General features: G+C 43.0%; 2 protein-coding genes and 1 long non-coding RNA gene across 6 annotated transcripts; 1 reads left to right on the top strand and 2 right to left on the bottom strand.

The window, feature by feature from the left end:
- Window positions 1-2,930: 2,930 nt before the first annotated feature.
- On the bottom strand, window positions 2,931-7,034 carry mmadhcb (metabolism of cobalamin associated Db). Its single transcript, XM_086147694.1, has 8 exons — window positions 6,836-7,034; window positions 6,230-6,270; window positions 5,798-5,942; window positions 5,381-5,598; window positions 5,195-5,303; window positions 4,965-5,095; window positions 4,773-4,859; window positions 2,931-3,239 (listed from the first exon to the last, which is right to left on the bottom strand). The coding sequence occupies exons 2-8, from the start codon at window positions 6,236-6,238 to the stop codon at window positions 3,045-3,047; spliced, it is 894 nt and encodes a 297-aa protein (XP_086003820.1). The 5' UTR covers window positions 6,239-6,270; window positions 6,836-7,034; the 3' UTR covers window positions 2,931-3,044.
- Window positions 7,035-8,052: 1,018 nt separating this feature from the next.
- On the bottom strand, window positions 8,053-17,136 carry LOC147233144 (uncharacterized). Of its 4 annotated transcripts, XR_015106250.1 has the most exons (4): window positions 16,564-17,136; window positions 13,537-13,721; window positions 13,272-13,365; window positions 8,053-8,600 (listed from the first exon to the last, which is right to left on the bottom strand). It is a non-coding gene; the product is annotated as an uncharacterized LOC147233144 (long non-coding RNA). The 4 variants fall into 4 exon arrangements; XR_015106249.1 differs by having other exon boundaries at window positions 13,272-13,721; XR_015106251.1 differs by lacking the exon at window positions 13,272-13,365.
- LOC147233143 (rho-related GTP-binding protein RhoE-like) lies at window positions 10,517-23,637 on the top strand. The gene is made up of 5 exons (XM_086147695.1): window positions 10,517-10,775; window positions 10,986-11,073; window positions 19,675-19,784; window positions 19,924-20,043; window positions 22,852-23,637. Exons 1-5 carry the CDS (start codon window positions 10,677-10,679, stop codon window positions 23,098-23,100), a joined length of 666 nt encoding a protein of 221 aa, XP_086003821.1. The 5' UTR covers window positions 10,517-10,676; the 3' UTR covers window positions 23,101-23,637.
- The last annotated feature ends 260 nt before the right edge of the window (window positions 23,638-23,897 follow it).

Below are 23,897 nucleotides of genomic sequence, written 5' to 3'. Positions count from 1 at the left end.
AACATGCTAACTCTGAACACAATTCCCTTAAGGAATGGAACCAGGGACCTTCTTGCTGTGAGGTGGAACAACCTGCCGTCCTAAAGGGTTTATGGTCTGTGGTTTCAAATCACTTCACACTCGAAAACATTCACAACGATGGAGGCAGAGCTGCCGTGCGAGGAGCTAGCCGGGCTATCGGGAGCAACGTCAGAGGGTTCAGCATCTTGCCAGAGGACGCTTTGACATGCTAGGGAATTGAACTTTCAACCTTCCAATCAGGGAGACGCCTGCTGTACCGAGCATACCCAAACCTGATTTCAGGAATTGACATCCGCTCCATTTGTTTCAGCGCTAACTGCTGCTAAGCTACCCGTCAGCCGATGCCCCCCATTGATATTGTTTTCTGGTGAAAACGCAAAACTGCGGTTGTGTTACAGCCGGACATGTCCTGCGTGGAAAAGATGAGTAAACACCGGTTTCCATGGAAATAGGGAAAAGGCTAAACTTTGAAAACAAGGCAAGCTCGCTAAGGGTGCAGACATTTTCCATGTACGAGTGGGTCAACCCGTGAGCCGATAACAATAGCAAACTCCAGAGTCCTTCGGGTTACTCCAGAGTACTCCAGCGCACTCCAGAGTATTCAAGAGTACTTCAGTGCACTCCAGAGTACTAAAGAGTACTCCTGTGCACTCCAGAGTACTCAAGGGTACTCAAGAGTGCTCATTCATACTCCAGAGTGCTCCCTAGTACTCTTGAGTACTCCAGGGTCCTTCACAGTACTCAAGAATACTTCATGGTACTCCATTGCACTCCAGTGCACTCAAGTGTACTTCAGCACTCAGTACTCCAAAGTATGTCACATTACCCCGGGGTACTCCGTAGTACCTGAACTGCCATGACTCCCAGTCTACATCCCCTTCGTAGCCCAGAGTCACTCCAAGCAGCAATTCCACCTCCTTGTAGGTACAAACACTGGATTGGTTGCCGTTGTTGATGCTTACACTCGCTGTCTTTCCCGCGTTTGTCATCGCGACGACACAGGAAGCATCTTAGTCCGTCACAAAATCACAGCGCCGTCTACCGGCCTGACACGTATACTACAGCACTTCTGCTGCTTCTTCAGGTCAGCTGTGCACGGCGACTGTTGCCGTCTGCTACCGTGGAGCGGTTCGAAAACGCCGACTGAAAACAAAACGCTACGTCGTCGTGGAAACAGAGTTAGCTGCTTCTCTCTCGATGGCTGGAAAGCACAAGGCCAACACTTCGCCACCCGCAGACGTCTTTAGTGCTACCAATATCCGGCCCACGCCGACAGCAGAGGAACTCCAGTGGGGAAGCCGCTGCTTCTGAGACCAGGGGCAATTAATCCCCTGCACCTGAACCCACCGTGCACATTTCCGACCCTTCAGCCCCGAGAAGGAACTCCCCCTTACTCCTAGCATGTCAGGGGTAAGGGGTTAGAGGCAGGTCAGAGGCACAGGCCAGGTGAGATTACGCAAATTCCTGAGCGTGAGTGTGTTTTTATGCCGATGCCGCTGCATTTTATTTATCTTAAGACAATCTTTTCTGATCCGGTTCGAGTTCCCGTCACGGCTGATCAAACAGTGCACCTGTGCTCCCCCTCCGCCCACCGCCATCTGTATGAGGCTATTAGAAAATCACAAGAGTGGATTTTAACGGCCTGTAATTAAAGTGTCCTGCTAGCAGATGCGTCTGAGGGTTCGGCCCGATCTGACAAAGCCCCGCTCGTGGGGCCCGCGGGGTCGATCTCAGGCCTAATTGAAAGGAATTCCTGGTGGGAATGCCTAACAGGATTACGAGATGTGGAGGTTTGGTCACGCATGGAGGGGGGTCGACAAGGACCAATCACATTGCTGCGCTCAAAAATCCCCCAAACAAGGGTTCTGGAGGTTCTGCTTCTAATGTTTTGCAGAAGACGGTGATGTCTAGGTGTCGGTAAACAAGTGTCTCACCTCATGTTTCTTAGCTCCACCTGATGGATTTTCCGACAGCGAGTAGTCCTTGTCTTGAAGAAGTACCTGCTTCACCTGACCCTGCAGGTGAAGCAGCAGCTGTTGCTCATCAGGCTGATGATACCGGGTTGGGGGGGGGGGGGGGCATCCATTTTTTCCTGATTGACAGACCATGATGAAATAGCTGCAGGTTGAGGTTGGACTGTACCACCTGACTAGGGGGGTGGAAGAAACTTTCGCCTCTGGAGAGCAATATATTCAGAATTTGACCTGGATCCTGAAAACAGCGGGGATGTTAGCAGCGCGACGGTTAGCCTCACAGCGAGAAGGTTCACAGTTGTGCGGCGTCTCCATGTTCTCCCCCGTATCTGCGTGGTGTTCCTCAGGGTTCCTCCCAAAGTCCTACACATGAAGGATGTTCACTGGAAAACCTAAATTTTCCAGATGCAGGAATGGGAGGATTAAGACTTGTATGCCTCCATTTGACTTGACAGGATCAAGACTTGTATGCCTTTATGACTTGTATGCCTCCATTTGACTTGACAGGATCAAGACTTGTATGCCTTTATGACTTGTATGCCTCCATTTGACTTGACAGGATCAAGACTTGTATGCCTTTATGACTTGTATGCCTCCATTTGACTTGACAGGATCAAGACTTGTATGCCTTTATGACTTGTGAATGGTTTTATGCCTCCACATGTTCCGCAGGTCAGTCCAAGAACAATGCAGGACATCCCCTTCAGACCCTGATGAGTGAATGAATGAGGGAGTGAACCGTCATATGTCTCTTTTGGACGCAAAAATGACCAATAGAACGCCAGTCTCTAGTTGCAGCCCTATGATTGGTCCAGGGTGAACCACTGCCTCTCTAGAGCTACCTAAAAATACAAGCAAAAAAATAAATACAAATAAATTAACTCTGAAGTGTACAAGTGTAAAGTATAAAATAAAATACAATTTAATCACACATTATTCCAAAATAAATACTTTATTAAGAGGAAAATAAATGTTCACAGGCAAAACAGATTACACGATGTACACCCACGATGTGTGTGTGTGTGTGTGTGTGTGTGTGTGTGTGTGTGTTCAGCTGCCCTGTAGCTTCCTCATCACGGGGCTGTCGGGCGGCGCGCTGGTGAAAATGGTCCCCACGAAGGCGTGCGTCCCCCACAGGGAGTGTCTGATGACCCGGCAGCAGCCCAGGTCCTCGATCTGGAAGCCCAGGTGTCGGTACCGCTCGTCCGTCTCGAACAGGGTGTTGTTGGTGTACGAGCCGAAGAACTGGCGGGAGAGGAAGGCGTTCAAAATCACGGTGGAAATATTCGAAATTCACTTTTATTGTTACGTATTACCTTGCGGATAACGCGGGGAAATTAAATCAGGGTAAATTCAAATATTTTCTGTGTAAACTGAAAATATCTGGCATTCTTGGCATCTGGCTAAGCTAACACAGTACATGGAGTTTAGACAGAATGTGGCAAAGTTACATTTAGCATAGCATCCTAGCATCAGACGTTAGCATCAGAAGTGTAAGACGTTTTTGTTATTCATAAATATCGCTCATCTAATTAACAAACATGGCAAAAGCTTGGGTCTGGAAGGGATTAATAGCATTTTAACTCGTTTGAATTGATATTTATGCAAATTCAGTTTTAACCTTCGATCACAGAACTGATTCAACTCCGAAAGGACGGATTTCCTGGATTTAGTTGTAAAAGTGTCCTTTCTCCACTAACAACTCCTTATATGGAACTTCCTGTTGCGTCCCAAAAGCAGACTCTTAACTTTTAACTTCTTATTTGTTTGTTCCTTTTTGGTAAACAATAAATCCGGCTGGCGTCTGAGAGAAGTCCAGTCTGAGCAGGAAGGTATTTCGAGGACAACACAACACGACGACACTCGACAATTTGTTCAATATATACAATATATTCAACAATTATGTAACAAACTACAGGAGGGAACCAGTCAAATTCAAAATAAATCAGTTCTGCTCAACTTTCACATTTATATTCACTTCAATTCCTGTACCGGAACCAATACCGACAATTTTCACAAAGTAATTTATTTATAAATATATACACATATAGATATTATTCTCTTTTTTAAAATTATTTATAAATATAATTACTTTATTTAACCTTATTTGTGTATTTTATTTCATTTAGTTACCTTAAATTTTATTTATTTATTTATACATTCATCTGTTTATTTCAACTTTACTCTTGGTGTTCCAAACTTTGGTGCTGCTGGAGGAACAAATAGTTTTTCTGATTCTATATTTCGTTTCTTGAACTCCTTTCTTATGGAGGTCTGTTGTCGCCATCTGCTGGCGACTCTCTGTCACCGCACCCACGGCATTGGCAGCCAATCAGAGACGACTTCATTAGCGCACGATGGCACGTCCAATATTAAAAGTTGTTATTGCGCCGCAAATTCCGGCATATTCCGCTACTTTTTCACACCCTTTGAGAAATGCCGATTTTACAACGATGCGGCTAATTGATGGATTTTTATAGGGTAATTACGCTAGCTTCCTTATGCTAACACCGTCTCAGTAGAAAAACGAAACGGTTTCGGCAAACCCGGACCACCAACGAGTGGAGAAGGAAAAGGGATAGAGCGAAAAAAGCAGAGGCTCTGCAGATACTGGGGAAACGCTGCGAGGTGGGAAAAAAATACCCAAAAAATTGAGTTGTGGTCCGTAAAAAGTGACCCTGAAAGTTTGCAAAATCTCAGTCAAACCCTAAAATCTGGTCTTTAGATGTTCGGGCGGCAGTGAAAGGAGGACAGATGGACGGCGAGGCAGGATCTCACCGCCAGGCCGGAGGACGGCTCGATGAAGTCGGCCCAGAATCCTTCTCCCTGCAGCGCCATGCAGATCTCCTTGGCTCCGTTCACAAACTACGGCCACACAGACGAGGGACAGCTTCAGCTTCCTCAAACGCCCCCAAAACGTGGGCGTCGACACTGCGTTGACGCAAAAAACGAGCTGGGAAAAAGGGGGACCTTATCCAACATCTGCTCCCTCTCCTGCTCCACGGCGGGGGACCACGCCGTCATGTCGTTCCGGGTCTTCTGGGTCACCGTGACGACCATCATGCTGGAGGACGGGGCTTCGGGGAACATGTCCCGCAGATCTGGAGACGCATGAACCAGAGCGACACGTTTGGAAGTCTGCCCCTAGTGGCCGCGGAGGGAACCGCACCCCGCCGCCTTCCCTTTCGTTTCGGACGCACCTTGCCTCAGCAGCTCCGGGCACGGCTGGAACGCACACTCCACGCTGGACCTGTCGAAGTACTGCTCGGCCGAAGCGGCGCTCGGACTGACGGCGGAGTCGTCCTTCTCCTGCGACACACAAGACAATCCAGAATCCCGACGGATTAACGGCGCGAACCATTCGTCGACATCCTCTCGGGACCTACGTGGAGCTCCGTGATGAACTGGGCCAGGACGAACTCGTGCCTCTCGCTGTTGGACGGCGCCGACAGGACGTCGGGCAGCGGCTTGCTCGCCGGCGCCCGCCTCCTCTCCGCCACCCCCTCCAGGTGGCTGTCGAAGCCGACGTTGCCCGGCAGCTGGAAGCGCCGGTCCTGAGGCCCGAACGGACCCATGCTCTCGTCCGGCCACACCGTGCGCGCACCTGCGGCGGGGGAGCGCTCGTGAATCGGGGGAAATCGTAACGACGATAAAAAAGCTTTTGAGACATGAGGTGCGTCTCCAGACCAGGAGATTTAAAGTCCATGTGGTTAAAACAGTTGTAAATTTAACACTTCTTCAAAGAATCTGATTTTTGTAATCAGGATCAATAATAATAATAATAATAATAATTGATCACCGACCCATTTCAGGAGGATTAATGGCGAGGTGGGGTTCATCCGAGCCGGAGGATCCGGCAGCAGAGAAGGATCTCGCTCCGGCAACACGACCAACCAGGACGTGAAGCCCTGGGAGGTACGTGACCAGCCTGGCCCTGCTGCACAGCACCTAACACACACACACACACACACATACACACACACACACACATAGGATACACAGCACATCAACCCAGTGTGTCCACGTGAAACGCAGAGGTTTATTCTCATCGTCACTGATATTATTGCAAGAATTAGACGTTATTTTTAAATTTCTTTGAATTCACTTCTGGATTTGGAACAAAAAAAAACATCTGGTTACTTTTTACTCCTTTTAAAATATCATTCAATGCAAAATGATTTCATTGCACATATCACTCTAACACACACACACACACACACACACACTTGTCTTACACTGGCCATCCTGCGCTTTCTTGCAGTGTCCAGCTAGTCACCTGTGAGAGCAGATAACGAAACAAACACAGTAAGACATAACTTCCTCACCTGCTAAACTTATATTTACATACATTTTTAAAAACCTGCATGACGCGAAAGCACATTTTCATTCTCCTGAAATGAAAACTCAGGTTTGTAAACAGACCATGACACACATATAAGACAAATATCACATCAAGATGTTACCTATGATATTCAATTCTCTACAATATTCACAAAATGTACGATCAGCTTGACTTAGAGACGAAAACTGTCCAGTTTTCGTGGAAATCTTTTATGTTTAATTTTGTTTTGTTTCTTTCAAACGGGAGGCGGATGACGTCATACAGGTTGCTGTCAATCATTGCCGCCTCGTCCGATGACGTAAGAGCGAACTCGCGCGTGGACGGCTGTTTGACAGGGTGAAAAAACTCAAATAAAATAAGCTTAACTCGTTAATACTTCTGTCCGTTACTGTTTATTCTGTTATTGACTATCAGAGTTAATTTTCTCCGTCTAAAGCCGGACGTGTTTGAACAACCTCCGGTAACTTAAGCTAATGTTTGATAGCAAAACAGCACTTACCTGCTAACGGTGACGGGGGAAGTTGAAAAAAAAAATCAATGTAGAATTGCTATCATAATCCACTCATAAATGTCCTAACAATCCCGTATACGTGTGATAAATTTTACTTTTACACGGATATGGTGTAACAGAACGCAAAACTACGAACGGTCTACTTGCTAGTGAACTAGCGTCACCTTGGGTTTGCGCATGCGCTGTGTGAGCGAGTCGTCTTCTTTCCGTGTTTGAACGGCAGCCGCTGAATTTGTTTTGTGAACGCTAGCGCCATCTAGTGGTCGGAGGTACGCATTCCACCATGAGAAGAGAAGCTTTTACAAAATATTCCTGTCTTTGCAACAGCAAAGAACTGATGAGAAATAATGATAGTACATTTTATTATAAATATTTATTATAAATAGTTTAATTCTGAACAATAAGACATTTGAGTGCAGCTTGGTGTGCAACTCACAAAGTGCAGGTGCAATGTTGAGCGCAGTTTGAATGGCCGGTAATTGTGCTGATGTGCTGCATGTAAAGTGCAAAAAACAAAAAGAAGATTAAGTATCAGTAATTCACAGAAAAAAGATCCTTCATCTACAAATGTGCATACTTACATCTTTTAAAATGTACACTACAGTGGTTGCACAAATAGAATGTGAATCTCTGCATGGACATTTTATATGAATATGGACTCAATATTCAAAGTGAACAGTGGTTGCACGAGATTGCACATTATACTTTTGATGTATAATGCTGTATTATTCTACATGATGTATAAAATTGATGCCTTTTTGAAGTTTTATGTAAAAATGGCATGTATTATTTATATAAAAAAAACATGACATCCCAATTATATCTTGTTGTAAGTCTTTATTCATGTAGAAATCTGCCAAAATAAAAAGAATAAAAAAATAAATAAAAAATGAATATTATGATGCATCACAATACAAAGTTTATGGCCACTAGATAGCGCTATTACGCATTTTTTTTCATTATTCTTATTCCACAATTCACTCCGTTTCCCTTTGGTTATAGGAAGAATTACATGCATGAACTTCATTCGGATGTAAATTGATCTCCACCAACTAATAAGTGACACAAATGACAAAAATAAAAAAAAGAAAAACAACATATTTATCTATTAATATACACTTTCTCTTAGATGAAGGAAAATACAATAACTTGATAAATCACAAATCATTTTTTTTTAATCTTAAAATTGATTTCTTTTGCTGCAAAAAAAAAAAAAAAAAAAAAAAAAAAAATCAATTAAAATTAAATTCTTCGGTTAAAATGCGTGGAGTTTTCCCAATTTGAATGCAGGGATTATTCGATAAAATGGATCATTTACTAAAAAAAGTTTTTGTTACGAAATGTCACGTGACTTCCAAACTAAAAGCCGCGTCCCGTTTTGGTTTCTTTTGACAATTTTACCCCTGACTATCCTTGAATATCAAGTGAAAATGATCCGTTCCCATGACAGGCCCCGGGGAAGAAGATGGGGTGGGAGGCGGGGGTGGTCGCCATGGTAACATCATCCTGTGTTAAAGCCATGTAGTGAATGTCTTGTCCCGTGTTGTTATTTGACCCACATTTCTCTTTTTTTTTTTTTTTTTTGTTAGTCACTTTTCCCGGAAGGTCTGACGTCCATTAGGACATCGGGATCGTCCCCTCGGGCGTCTTCCGATGTTCTTTCCTCGCCGTCGTCACATGGCCTTTCCGCGGCGACCTGGAGGTCCATTAATTCCCCTCTTTGTTTGCGAGGAAGACCAGACTTCTTGGGCTCCTTTACAAACAAAACAAAAATAAAATAAAAAAAAAAAAACAGCAAAAAAATGGGATTAAATTTGGGATTTATGAAGGGAGTAAATTTGCATGAATGAGATTCAAGATAATAATAACAATAATAAAAGCAGTGATCATATAACAACAACAAAAATAATATTAATGAATATTATCATGCTGAAAATAGAACACAATTAAAAATATTTCAATAATATTACTAATAAAAAAAACCCTGTCTTTATTGACTTGCATATTTTGACTTGATTCTTGTGATTCTTGTGTTTTACTGAAAGTTGCTCACGCTTTCATTTGAAATAAATGAATGTCAAGAATTTAATCTGGAAAATCGTTCAACTGTATTTTTCTAAGGTTACAATGTTTTTTAAAAAAAACCCACACACCCAAAATATTGCCACAATATAACATATAATGAGACCTTATCTTACGAAAAATTAGAGTTTTTAATTCCATTTTATTTTTGTAATAATTATCATTATTATTATTATCATTTTAGATTGGATTCCTTTATTGTCATTACACATGTAAAGATACAGAAATGCAGATACGAAATGCCTATTATAATTCATTATTATTATTATAATTGCTATTATCATTATTATTATCATTAATATTGCTATTATTATCATTTTTACTATTATTATTATAACACAGGCCATATTATAACACATTAAACTTGATGGATAAGTGACTTAATTCACATCCTTAAAACAATAGCAATCTTGATGATAATGTGGACTAAGAATCATAATAATAATAATAATAATAATGACGACGGAAACAAAAACAACAGTAATAATGATTATTATGATAAAAATAATAGTAATAAAAATAATGACGATAATTTTAAAAAATAATGACGGTGGCTCTAATAATATTAATAGTGATCATAGTAATAGTAAAAATAATTATGCTAATAGAAAAAATAATTGTACAACAACAATAATAGTGAGGAACACAATATGAAAATGAAAATGGCGATAATGATAATGATATTAATAATAAAATAATGATGGTGATGATAAAAAATAGCAAATTTTGCCACAATGCCAGTGATAAGATAATGATGAAAATGGCTGTAATCATAGTCATTAAAATGATTGTTACAATGATGATAAAAAATAAAAATGGCTATAATTCTAGTCAAAAATAATGATGATGAAAAAGAACAATAATAATGGCTATGATAATACCAATAAAAATAATGATGATGATGAAAAAAATAACAAAATTGGCTATAATAATAGTAATCAAATTATGAAAATGATAAAAAAAATAACGAAAGGGGCTATAAAAATAGTAATAAAAATGATTATGATGATGATAAAAAAAGAAATGGCTATAATACTAGTCATAAAAAAAATGCTAATGAAAAAGAACAACAAAAATGGCTACAATGATAGAAATAAAAACAATGATGATGAAAAAGAGTAACAAAAATGGCTATAATAATAGCAATAAAAGTAATGATGATGATGATAAAAATTAAAAATGGCTATAAATACTAGTAATAAAATAATAAGTAACATATCCAAATATTAATACTGATGATAACAACAACAACAAACGATGGCCATAATAATGATGGTAATAATAATAAAAATTATATATAATGTTTTTTTTACTGTTTATACAATTTTCTACTATAAATCTATTATTGTTATGTTTTACTTGAAACTCTGGAACAACAATTTCTTTCGGGATAAATAAAGCTGTTCTTATTCTTATTCATATTCTTAATGATGATAACTGTTATTATTATTGTAATCAATATTACCTTTTAATTTGGTTTTTAAGAGTAAAAATAATGATGAGACTTATTGTTATTACAGTGGTAGTAGTAGTGGTAGTATCGTGTGAAGTTGCGCTCCGGTCCCCGGTGCGCCCCCCGGCGGAGCCCCGCCCTCCCGCCGGCGGAGCTCCGAACCCGGGCTGAGCGCTCGCCGACATCTCCGGAGCGGCCGGGCGGGCGGACGGACGGACCGACGGATCCGGACCCCGCCGGAGCGACAGCTCGGACACCGGCAAGTCGAGCGCGGACGCCCCGGGCGGAGGCGCCATGGAGGCGGGCGCGCAGTGCAAGCTGGTCGCGGTGGGAGACAGCCAGTGCGGGAAGACCGCGCTGCTCAGCGTCTTCGCCAAGGACTCCTTCCCCGAGGTGAGGCACCCTTTCCCGGCTACGATGGGACGGGACGACCGGGGGCCGGAGGTGGGTCCGACTGACCCCCCATATGTATGTGTGTGTGTGTGTGTGTGTGTGTGTGTGTGTGTGTGTGTGCGCGCGCTTGTGTATGCATGCATGTGTGTGTGTGTGTGTGTGTGTGTGTGTGTGTGTGTGTGTGTGTGTGTGTGTGTGTGACCCACGCAGGGTTACGTCCCCACGGTGTTCGAGAACTACACGGCCAGCTTCGACCTGGACCTGCAGAGAGTGGAGCTGCGACTGTGGGACACCTCAGGTGTGTGTGTGTGTGTGTGTGTGTGTGTGTGTGTGTGTGTGTGTGTGTGTGTGTGTGTGTCTGGCTCCTTAAACTCTTCCACACATAAACAGAGGAAACAAAGGGACTTTACACTTTTCTCCAAAACCCACTAACTTTTACACATACACACACACACACACACACACACACACACATACACACACACACACACTTTAATCTGTGCTAATTAACAAAACCAGAGTGTTTACATGTCTGCGTTTAAACACACACCCTCCAAATAAAAGGTGAAGAAAAGTGAGGTTGATCCCCGCTTAGAAGATTTAAATTTTAATCTCCATTCACGATCCCCGATAATCCCAACCCCGTTAATCAGAAATTATTATAATATTAAAAAAAAAAAGTTAAAGTCCAAGGCTCCCCTAGTGGCCAAACTGTGGAACTGCAGCAGTCGGACTTTCACCTGTTGGAAGATTTTAGCTGTTTTTTTAATATAATTTTTTTTTCTTTGAATCCCCACTTTGGAACAGCCCGCGGGTCTGATTGGTTCGGTCCGCTCGCGAGTTAACAAGTTTGTATCTCTACATGGTGCGTGAATGGGAGGCCTGGATGCATCTCTACTCAAAAATGATGTAACTGCTCTAAAATGCAAAATATAGACGTATTTATGAATATATTGAGCAGTATTTATATGTCCAATATATGTTGGTGTACTTTGCATGAACGCAAATTGAACAATACAACTGTCATGACCTTACTTTGTATATTCTGGACAGTAGCTAATGCTAGCCAGCCTCGGGCACACTCCCAAATTATCGTAGTTTTTACCAACAGTCCGAAAACGCAGCTCCACATTTGCCTTCTTCAATGTAGCGACGGTAGATTGACAGATGAGGCAAACGCTCTTCTACTTTAACAGAGCTAGGTAACTCGCTAGCTAGTTTAGCAGATACAGAAAAGGTCAGATATCGAACTGATACGGCAATTATGTGAGGACGGATGACTGGCTGACGTCCAATTTTTTTTAAAAACACTAAATCTACGCACATTACTTTGCCATCGACGTATTGGACATCCCTGATCTATGGTGAATGGTTGTAGGCTATGTCCCGAAACGATATGTGAATGAGTGAGTGAATGGCGGTTTCTAAATGACACGTGAATGTGAAGTTGAATGCTTGTGTCTGAATGAGTGAATGAGTGCTTGCATGTCTGTACGGCACAGGAATGAGAGGGTGAATGCTTGTATGCCCCTAGATGACATGTGAATGAGAGGGTGAATGGTTGCGTCTCCATGAGATGTGAATGAGAGGGTGAATGCTTGTATGTCTAAATGATTTGTGGATGAATGGTTGCATGTCTATAAGGCACGTGAATGAGAGGGTGAATGGTTGTTTCTAAATGACATATGAATGAGAGGATGAATGAGTGAGTGAAAGGTCGCATCCCCAAATGACATGTGAATGAGAGGGTGAATGCTTGTATGTATCTCTATGGTGTGACAATGACAAAGTGAATGGTTACATTTTATGTCCCCTAATTGTTTGAATGAACAAGTGAAAGATTGTGTCCCCAAATGACATGTGAATGTGAGGGTGAATGCTCGTCTGTCTCCACATGCCATGAATTAGAGGGTGAACGGTAGTTTCTCAATGACATGTGAATGAGTGAATGAATGGTTGCATGTCTGTATGGCACATAAATGAGAGGGTGAATGGTTATAAGGTATGTCCCCAAGTGACATGTGAATGAGAGGGTGAATGGTTACAAGGTGTGTCCCCAAGTGACATGTGAATGAGAGGCTGAATGCTTGTATGTGCCTCTATGGTGTGACAATGACAGAGTGAATGGATACATTTTATGTCCACTAATGGCGTGAAAGAACTAGTGAAAGGTCGTGTCCCCAAATGACATGTGAATGAGAGGGTGAATGCTTGCATGTCTCTACAAGATGTGAATGACTGAGCGAATGGTCGTTTCTAAATGTGAATGAGAGGGTGAATGTGTGTCCGTATGATGATGTCGTCGACATTCCGGTCCGTCCTGTCGTCACTAAAAGAACTGGAACAAACGGCGCGACTCAGTCAGCTGTTTCCTATAAATAACCCTGTAACTCGGGGCTCGGCTGCCTCCTCGCCGCCCTCAGAGGAGAACCTTCCTTCCAAGAATCGCACCACCCTTGACCTTGAACCAGAAGGTCGTGGGTTTAGGGGTCAAACCTGTCCGGAAGGAGAACCCGGAGGTAGAAAACACGCTATTAACTCGCCCCGGACTCCAGTCGTGACCTTCGACCTCGAGGTCCCGCGGTCCGACCTGCAGCTCGGGCGGAAAAAAAAACAATAAAAAGAACATTTTTATGATTATTACCGCACAACACCGAGTTTGAAGATGTACAGCCTTTCCATATTTGGAAAGAAAAGCCTTGAAAGCTATAAAACGAACGATGAGAAACATCACGAGCTGGAGAACATGTGACCAAGTTACCTTTTTTTTAGATGTTCCTGAAGGAAAAAGGTGTAGAAGATGGAGGTGAAGAGCAACCACGGAGGTTCCTCAGTGAGAACGAGGAGGATGGAGAGGATCGGAGATGTTCTGAAGCCACTTTGAGATGGTTTGGACGTGGACAGAAGAGGAAGGTTCTTGAGGAAGACATGGAGAAAGATGATTGGCTGTGGAAGAAGAAGAAGAAGAAGAAGAAGGTGTCCGTCTTCTGGGCATGCTCAGTTTGACTGGACTCAAATCAAGAGCTGAACCGATACAGTCGGGTTAGTCAACAAGACGAGGACGCGGGGCTAACTGCTAACCGCTAACTGCTAACTCCTAACCGCTAACAATAGCTTGCCTTTCCAGCTAACCGCGAGAGAAGAAGAAGAAGGTGATATTTATCGCTTTTAAAAACATCGGTGAGCTCATTTCGCCTTTAAAGCGTTGAAATCTTCCGGTCGTTTCAAAGATTTTTTTGCTTTTTTTTCCGAATCCCCGCCCGAAACTCCGGAGGAACGACGAAGAACGACGGCGAGCTCTGGAAGGGTGGGTGGCCTCCTGGTTGTTAGGCAGGGCTTGAAGCTGTAAAACTCCGGAGAAAAAGCGTGATGCTGTGCGTCTGGAATGTAGGCGAAGCCTTGGCTCGCAACTCTGGGTATAAACCAAAGAGTCAGATTTCACTGCAGTCCATAACACACACACACACACACACACACCTATCCGATACCAGAGGCCTTTTCTGTGCCCTACTTACAGATTCTACGTCTGGACAAAGGAATGCGCGAATGTAATCCACGGCATACCGAACGTGTCATTTTCCGAAGCTTCTTAGCGATTCCCGACTCTGGAGGTAATTATGCCTCCCGCCGTTCGCTGGTGGCGGCTCCGCATCTGGATGAGGAGCTACTTTTAGAAATAAAACTCCCGACGCCCACCTGCCGCACCCCCCCCCCCCCCTTAGGTGATACGGCTCCGGGTTTATTTTGCAGGAATTGAAGACTCCCGTCCCGCTGAGTTTTGTTTGATACGCTCGGCAGGGGGTGCAACCGCCGCCGCCACCGCCGCCGCTATCGCGGGTGTCTAATATTATTGATGTAAACAACAAAACATAAAACTTGTCGTTGGGAGGAGGTGAAGAAACCAAAGTTCAGGGAGTATCTCGCTCTCGCTGTGAGCTGGGAAGCCACGCAAAACACCATTCGCTATGGTTAGCTATCGTTGGCTATTATTGGTAGCCATGGTTAGCTATTGTTGGCTGTTGTTGGCTATGGTTGGCTATTGTTAGCTACAGGTAGCTATGGTTAGCTATTGTTGGCAATTACTAGCTATGTTTGGCGTTGGTTAGCTATTATTGGGAGCCATGGTTAGCTATGGTTGGCTGTTGTTGGCTATGGTTGGCTATTGTTAGCTATGGGTAGCTTTGGTTAGCTATTGTTGGCTATGGTTGGCTATTGCTAGCTATGGTTGGCTATGGTTGTCTATTGTTGTCTATTGTTGGCTATTGTTGGCTATTGTTGGCTATGGTTAGCCATGGTTAGCTATTGTTGGCTATTGCTAGCAATGGTTAGCTATTGTTGGCTATCGTTGGCTATTGCTGGCTATGGTTAGCCATGGTTAGCTATTGTTGAATATTTTTGGTAGCCATGGTTAGCTATTGTTGGCCGTTGTTAGCAATGGTTGGCTATGGTTGGCTATTGTTGGATATTGTTAGCCATTGTTAGCTGTTGTTGACTAGTATTGGTAGCCATGGTTAGCTATTGTTGGCTATTGTTGGCTATTATTGGTAGCCATGGTTAGCTTTTTAGCTATTGTTGGCTATAATTAGCTATGCTTAGCTATCGTTAGCACTCATTTTATCCGTTCAGCTCTTGAATTCAATCCGGACACACTGAGCATGCCCAGAAGAAGGACACCTTCTTCTTCTCCCTGTTGCTTCCTCCACAACCTCCTTACTGGTCTTCCTCCAGACCTTCTTGCAGAGAGCTGCAACATCAGCATCCTTCTACCCAGATCTTCTCCATCCTTCTCCATATCCAAGTCCAAACCATCTCTGACTCCAGAACATCTCTGATCCTCTCCGTCCTCCTCACGACCCCAAAAAGAACCTCCACATCTCCTCAGGTTCTCCAAACCAAACCAAACCCCGGTAGAAGGAAAGGTTTCTTGTTGAACCAAAAATCTAGTTTCGTCTTCAAGCGATGAAATGAAGATGGACCTCCGTGACGTTTCTCATCGTCTTCTTTTCTTTCTTCCCAAATATGCCGTTTGAATTGTACATCTGGCGACAACATGTGGCTAATATGGTAGCGTAGCATATTGAAATGCAACGGATAGCTGCTTTTACAGGGACGGTTCTAAGAACTATCCAGCTTGAATAGCATTCCAGGAAGTAGCCTCCTTTTAGCTTAGCATTCTGGAAGGCAGTGCGGTATCACGGTAGGTGACGCACTACTCAAAAACAGACCACGGAAGAAGAGGAAGACGACAGGGACGACACGGAGGTGGAAGCTAGCATAGCGTTCATCGGATGTTCAGATGGTTGTTTTTAAGTTTCTCCCTGCACTGCAAGAACCCCGTTAGCCGCTAGCTAACTCCACCCTTATGTCGGGACCGAACAGTTCGTCTGCGAGCCCTGGAAGAGCTTGGACCTCCTCGCAAGAATGAGCGTAGCTTGAGGCTACCACCAAGCATCTACGTCGCGGGAGTTCCTAAAACTCTACCTCGGAGTCGTCGAAAATGCGTTCTGGGAACTGATGTTCACACTTCCTGGTTCCTCTGCTGACCCCAAACTGTAAAAAGTTCCTGACAAAACACCACAAGCTGCAAAAACTTCCTACATGTGAACGGGGCCATTGCCGTCGGCGAGTCTCCGACGGTTCAGAAGAGTCTCAGCCGGTCCGATCACAGGAAATAAAAAAAGAAATTCACCCTTTGAATTATTTAGCAGCCAGCTGGCGGCTGACCCGAAGGTGACGCATCTGCCAAAAACCAGAAACGGACCAATGCGGCGCTCGGGCGGTGACATACCGCGATTCGCTCGCGTCGGAGTCGAAGGTCCGGCCTCCCCAACCCTCCCCTTCTCTGTTTCTTCAGAATTTCTTCATCTGTTCTTTCCCGAAAACATTCCTGTGGAAAAAGAAAAAAAAAGGAAAAAAATAAAAAAAACCCAGACCGCAGATCCCGAGGGATGCCGAACACATTTTCAAGACGCATTTTCGGCGACGAAAACAAGGTAGCTTAGCGGACGAGGGAGTGTTTCATCGCTGTTTACATCGGCTCTTGGGAAAAAAATCGGGGATTCGCTTTACTTCTTTCGGCGGTCCGAGGGTCGGGTCCGAAGCGGACCCCATCTGGATCCCATCTGTGAACACAAACATCTCGCGCCCTCCGAGGCTCCCGGAGTCGCTCCCGGAGGCGATAGATCGGGTTTCTTGTCGACGTCCCTGCCGACTCGGACATACGAGTCTCCGTCTCTTCGAACGACTCTTCGCTCGGATCAGGACGAATGTGCGCCGTTTGAGGCGGTTCAAAGCAGGATTTGTCTTCTGCGGCGTCAAAGCGAGAAGCGTGGCTTGTGTAATTCATAGTGGCTAAGCTAAGTACGCTAAACAGCACAGCGGCGCCTGGACGAATGTGCAAAACGGCGGAAAAGGAGCAGTAGTTTGACAAGGCCGGCGCCTCCTGTTTTTTGTGACAACCTGGCTTGGGTTGAAATGTTGCTATAGCAACCCAACGGGGAGATGCGGCGAGAGGTGCTTCCCGGAAAATCCGATTTTAAAAACGATCGAATCATTCGAAACGATTCGGGGTTCGAAACGAATCAGCTGAGCGAATCTTTAACCTGGTCGTTCGATATCTAAACACTTTAAAACATTCTCAACCAGCAGGATGTGTTGCTAGGATACTTGCCAGGCAACAAACCCAAAGATCTTCTCCTTGAAGGCCTGTTGAGACGCATTTTGTAATAACGGTGCATTTTGTAATAAACGTCCAAAATGTAATAACTTTTTCATTTCATTTTGTAATAAAGCCGCATTTTGTAATAAACTGCCCCGATGCATTTTGTAATAAATGTTGCCGCATTATGTAATAAGTTATTACATTTTGAGTAGATTATTACAAAATGCACTTGCAACTTTTTTATTTTCTAGGAAATGTGATAACATGGTGCATGATGTAATAACAATTCTAAAGCATAAGTTTGTTAATTGTATTTTATTTTACTTAAAAGTATTTGTAAAAGCTAGGCCTATTATTAGTATCAGTGTATTAGCCTAGTAGCAGTACTTAGCAATTACTATCAGTTCACTATTCAAAGGTTGCATTAACAGAGAATATTCTATAAATTCCATGTTATTACATTTCCTAGAGAATAAAAAAGTTGCAAGTGCATTTTGTAATAATCTTCTCAAAATGGAATAACTTATTACATAATGCGGCAACATTTATTACAAAATGCGTTGGGGCAGTTTATTACAAAATGCGGCTCAACAAGGCCAGAACCCCTAATGCTTCTGCTTGAAGAGCCAAAATGGCGTCCCTGTTAGCGCGTTAGTTTCCCTAATCTAAGCTAGCGCGGCTTCGTTTCTCCAGCTTTCTGAACGGAACGTGGACGCACACGACCTTCAAGCTCCATCCAGGCGTCACTCGACACCCGCTGACCTTTGACCCGCCCCGTCATGTGACAGATAACCCTCCGTGTCTGGAGGGCATTGCCCTTGCGAGTTGAACTTATCGTACCCGGACCTCGGGAACTCCGGGGGAATTCTATACCCTCCCATGTGAACTCCTGCTGGAAACATGCCTGGGAGGATTTAGTGTGCTGGAATGCGCCTGGCGGAAACCCGAGCCCCGCTTTGAAACGGCGGCGGGAAGATGGCGGGGTTCCCCCCCCCCCGTCCCCCCCCACCTCCTCCTCCTCGCCTCTTCGGGGAACTCGGACCCGCCCGAGCAACAACGGCGCGGTGACTCAGCTTTTTTTGAAAGCAAACTGCACTTGTAGATCTTCGCGGCGCCCGCTAGCAGCTGGAGATCACCGGGGACGAGTCGCTCCCGCTGTTTTTCCAAACGTCCCGGCAAATATTGGATTAGAGGGCGGGTTTGAGGGGGTATCCATTACACCCCCCCCCCCGAGGATTAATGCTAAATGATTTTTGGGCTGAAATTGGGAGGAGCCGCGCATTCCTGCTAGTCATGGTCAATTTTGGTCTGGTTAAAAATCTCCTCAACCCTAAAAACTAGCATTAAACCACCGACTTTGACCTTGAAAGTGTCGTCGGCACCACTTCATTTAGCATTTGTTGATCGTTCTCCCATGGGGGATGCTAATGCAGCATCGAGTGCTAACGTCCAACAATGGGTACTCCCTAATCAGTAGCTCGCCATAGCTAACGCTATTACCAAACATATAACACATTAAGTTTGTTAAAAAACATAGTTTCAGAGGAGATGCTTGATTTTTGTTTATCTACACCGCTTGTTCTGTACTCGGGGTCACGGGAGGGCTGAATCTCAACTGTGATTGGCCGAGAGGCCGTGTTCACCCTGGACCAATCACAGAGCCACATCTAGAGACATATAACCACTCACCCTCTCATTCACATGTCATGTAGACATACAAGTCTTGCGCCTGTCATTTATAAGTCAAATGGGGGGATACAAGTCTTGCCCCTGTCATTTATAAGTCAAATGGGGGGATACAAGTCTTGCCCCTGTCATTTATAAGTCAAATGGGGGCATACAAGTCTTGCCCCTGTCATTTATAAGTCAAACGGGGGCATACAAGTCTTGCCCCTGTCATTTATAAGTCAAATGGGGGGATACAAGTCTTGCCCCTGTCACTTATAAGTCAAATGGGGGGATACAAGTCTTGCCCCTGTCATTTATAAGTCAAATGGGGGCATACAAGTCTTGACCCTCTCATTCCGACATCTGGACAATTCTGAAGTGAACCTTCTGCATGTGTAGGACTGTGAGAGGAACCATGAGGAACCCCACGCAGATACTAGGACGACATAGTGACGCCGCAAAGAACACCCGCCCAAAGGTGTTCCAGGGACCTTCTTGCCGTGAGGCTGAAGGTCTCACAGCCGTCCCGCCCGGGGCTTACTTTTCTAATTCTTATTTTTGGTCTCAAAGGTTCTCCGTACTACGACAACGTGCGTCCGCTGTCCTACCCCGACGCAGACGCCGTCCTCATCTGCTTCGACATCGGCCGTCCGGAGACCCTGGATAGCGTCCTGAAGAAGGTGGGTTATCCCATGATGGGTCCACCTTCTCCAAACTTCCTTCCTTGCAGTCAAATAATCCGGATTAAGTGTCTAGAAAGTTCTCAGTCAGGTTGAGATGATGTCGCTCCTGATGTCCCAAACTCTTTTGTCCGTCCAGTGGCGGGCGGAGATCCAGGAGTTCTGTCCGAACGTCAAGATGCTGTTGGTCGGCTGCAAGTCCGACCTCCGGACCGACCTCTTCTGCCACAGCCGGCAAACCCCGGTGTCCTACGACCAGGTGGGTGAAGATCTCCGCCCAAACGTTGCTCCTCAGCTCGCCTCCTTCTCCAAGTAGAGCCCGACCTCTGGTGGGGGAAGCTGAGCACTGCGACCTGGTAGCTGAACGTCCACCAAGGAACTTGATGGGATTTTAAATCCATTCATTTATCATATAGACATATTTACCCATTCCGTGTTTGGCAAAAAAAAAAAAAAAAAAAAAAAAAAAAAGTGATGATAACGCGCTAATAATATAGACATATTTATTATACGTTAAAAATTCTACATGGCTCTCGGTGAAATATATTTAGGAATTTTTGGCTTTTATGGCTCTCCAGTTCCCGACCCCTGATATAAACAAACTACATTCATTCATTCACTCATTGATCATATAGATATACAAAGTTACCCATTTATTCATCATATAGAAACATTCTACATTCACCCATTCATTCAGTCATGCATTATATAGATGCATAATATTCACGCTTTCATTCATTCATAACAAACATACAACATTCACCCATTCATTCATTCACTTATTCATTCATCATATAGAAACATACAAAATTCACCCATTCATTTATTCATTCATTCATCACATAGGCATTCATTCATTGTTTTATTCAGTCATTCATCATTTATCAAATAGATAAATATTCGCACTAACGTTCATTCATTAGACAATTCATCCATTCATTCATTATATAGATACATTCTACATTCACCCATTCATTCATTTATTCATTCATTCATCATATAGACAAATATTCACACTTAAATTCATTCATTACAGACATACAATCATTCACCCATTCATTCATTCATTCATCATATAGAACATACTAAATTCATTTATTCATTCATTCATCAAATAGATAAATATTCACTTACATTCGTTCAGACATACACCAATTCATTCATTCATTTATTCGTCTCAGAAACATATTACATTCACCCCTTCATTCATTCACCACAAAGACAGAGATTTAACAAAATTCACCCATTCATCAGAAACATCCTGAATTCACCCAGTCATTTGTCATATAGAGACATAGACATTCATTCATTCATCAAATAGATACATACTACATTCACCCATTCATTCTTTCATGCGTCATATAGACAAATATTCACGCTTTCATTCATTCATCCCAGTCATACAATTATTCACCCATTCATTCATGTCATATAGACACATACAACATTCACTCATCATGTGGACATGCTTCATTCATTCATTTATCATATAGAAACATATTACATTCATCCATTCACCACATTATTATTCGCCCATTAATTAATTAATTAATTCATTCATTCATTCATTCACATATTCATTCATTCATCACAGACATGCAACCATTCATTTATTAATTCAACCATTCATTCATCCATTCATTCATCATATAGACATATTACATTCACACATTCATCACATAGACATCCATTCATTCATTCACCCATTCATTCATTCATCACATACGCATTCATTCATTTATTAATTCATTCATCAAATAGACAAATATTCACGTTATCATTCATTCATTCATCATATAGACATTCACCAATTCAGTCATTTATTTATTCATCATATAGACATACTACAGTAATTCATTCATTCATCCATTCATTCATTACATACACATTTACCCATTCATTCATTATATAGAAACAAACTACATTCACCCATCCATTGTTCATGCGTCATATAAAAAAATATTCACGCTTTCATTCATTCATCACAGTCATACAACCATTCACTTATTCATTCATGTCATATACAACGTTCACTCCTATGGACATGCTTCATTCATTTATTCATCATATAGAAACATATTACATTCACCCATTAACTCATTCATTCATTCATTCATGCATCATATAAACAAATATTCACGCTTTCATTCATTCATTACAGACATGCAACCATTCACCCATTCATTCATTCATTCATTCATTCATCATATAGACATTCACTAACATTCATTTATTCATCATATAGAGACATACTACAGTCATTCATTCATTTATTCATCACATAGACATTTACCCATTCATTCATGATATAGAAACATACTACATTCACCCATTCATCACATTCAGTCATTCATCCATTCATTCATTCATTCATTCCATAGAGACATACAACCATTCACCCATTCATTTTTCATGCGTCATATAAAAAAATATTCACGCTTTCATTCATTCATTCCAGACATACAACCATTCACCCATTCCTTATATCGCACTACAACATTCACCCTGTCACTCATGTTCTATTTATTAATAACGGGCCTGTTCATTCATTCATTACAGACATACAACTATTCACCCATTCATTCATCTGAAGAAATTCACCCATTCATTCACTTCTTTATTCATCATATAGAGACATACTACATTCACCCATTCATTGTTCATGCATCAAATAAAAAATATTCACGCTTTCATTCATTCATAACAGACATACAACCATTCACCCATTCATTCATTCATTCATCTGAAGACATTCACCAATTCATTCATTTATTTATTCATCATATAGAGACATACTACATTCACCCATTCATTCATTCATTCATCACATAGACATTCATTCATCCATCTATTCATTCATTCATTTCATAGACATACTACATTCACCCATTCATTCTTTCATGCTTCATATAGAAAAATATTCACCCTTTCATTCATTCATTCATTCATCACAGACATACATTCCTTCTCTCACTTACACATAAGAGACGTGCAACATTCATTCATTCATTCACCAAAAAAGAAGCGTTTTTCAGATTCTACCGTCTTCCTCATCTTCCCCTCCCAGGGTTACAACGTAGCCAAGCAGCTCGGCGCCCCCTACCTGGAATGCTCGTCGCTGCAGTCCGAGAACAGCGTCCGGGACATCTTCCACGTGGCGGCGCTGGCCTGCGCCGGCAAGACCTCCAAGGGCGCCAAGAGGCGGAAGTCGTCCCGCGCCGCCGCCAAGAGGATGTCCCAGAGCGGCGGGGAAATGTCCGCCGTGGTGCCCGGACACTACCAGCGCGCCAAAGCTAAGAGCTGCGCCGTCATGTGACCTCGGATGTGAAGGCGAGAGGAAACAAGGGGAAGGAAGAAAACCATGAGACTCGGATTTGTGCTTCAAAATGTGAATCTTTTCCATTTTTTTTTTTATGTTTCGAATATATCGTTCACGTCGCCGGATGTTTCCCAGGTGACTTCTTTCCTGCCGCTCAGGTATTCGGTGTCACAGAAGGAACTGAACTCCGGCGATTAGCAGTTAGCGGTTAGCGCTTTAGCTTCCCGTTCTGCGTGGGGGTTCCTCAGGGTTCTCCGGGTTCCTCCAGAAGTCCAAACAACATGCGGGAGGTTCATCGGCGACCTCGCATCGCCCGAACGCGTGAATGGTTGGACGTCTGTGCATGTGGACCAGATTGACTTGCAGGGTGACGAATAAATGAATGAATAAATGAATGAACGGATGAGTAACTTACTTCACATCGGGCGCCGTGATTGGACGGTCAAGTCCGACCCCGACACACGAGGACGCGCGATACCGTGCTCCCCGATTTCCTGCTCCTGATTTTCCAAAATAAAAGTACCAGACACTCTAGCTGTGCATTGTTTTCCATATTAAGAAAAAAAAAAAAAAAATTAAATTATCTTTTATTTTTTTTTATTTTTTTATTTTAATTATTTATTTATTTACTTATTTATTTTAATTTCCTGTTTGTTGTCATTTTCATCATTTGCAAATTTGTTAAAAATACAATCAATGGAGTTTAATGTTTTTTAAGGAAGGGAAAATAAACAGTTGAAATCCATCCCTGCTCACTGGCGCCCCCTAGTGGACAAAAGTTGAAAAGCAAATAA

This window comes from Fistularia commersonii, chromosome 6 (genome assembly GCF_037954325.1).
Source record: "Fistularia commersonii isolate RoL2024-O1a breed Wild chromosome 6, RoL_Fcom_v1.0, whole genome shotgun sequence".
Classification (NCBI taxonomy): Eukaryota; Metazoa; Chordata; class Actinopteri; order Syngnathiformes; family Fistulariidae; genus Fistularia; species Fistularia commersonii.
This window is presented reverse-complemented; position numbering and strand designations above follow the sequence as displayed.

Excerpts from the sequence above, each read along its gene's own strand:
- mmadhcb (XM_086147694.1), bottom strand. Across the intron at positions 5,599-5,797 it reads CATTAATCCTCCTGAAATGG|GTGCGCGCACGGTGTGGCCG; the intron begins GTCGGTGATCAA and ends CCCCCGCCGCAG. Across the intron at positions 5,096-5,194 it reads CCCGGAGCTGCTGAGGCAAG|ATCTGCGGGACATGTTCCCC; the intron begins GTGCGTCCGAAA and ends ATGCGTCTCCAG.
- LOC147233143 (XM_086147695.1), top strand. The coding sequence starts at position 10,677 with ATGGAGGCGGGCGCGCAGTGCAAGCTGGTCGCGGTGGGAGACAGCCAG. Across the intron at positions 19,785-19,923 it reads TGGATAGCGTCCTGAAGAAG|TGGCGGGCGGAGATCCAGGA; the intron begins GTGGGTTATCCC and ends TTGTCCGTCCAG. Across the intron at positions 20,044-22,851 it reads CCCCGGTGTCCTACGACCAG|GGTTACAACGTAGCCAAGCA; the intron begins GTGGGTGAAGAT and ends TTCCCCTCCCAG.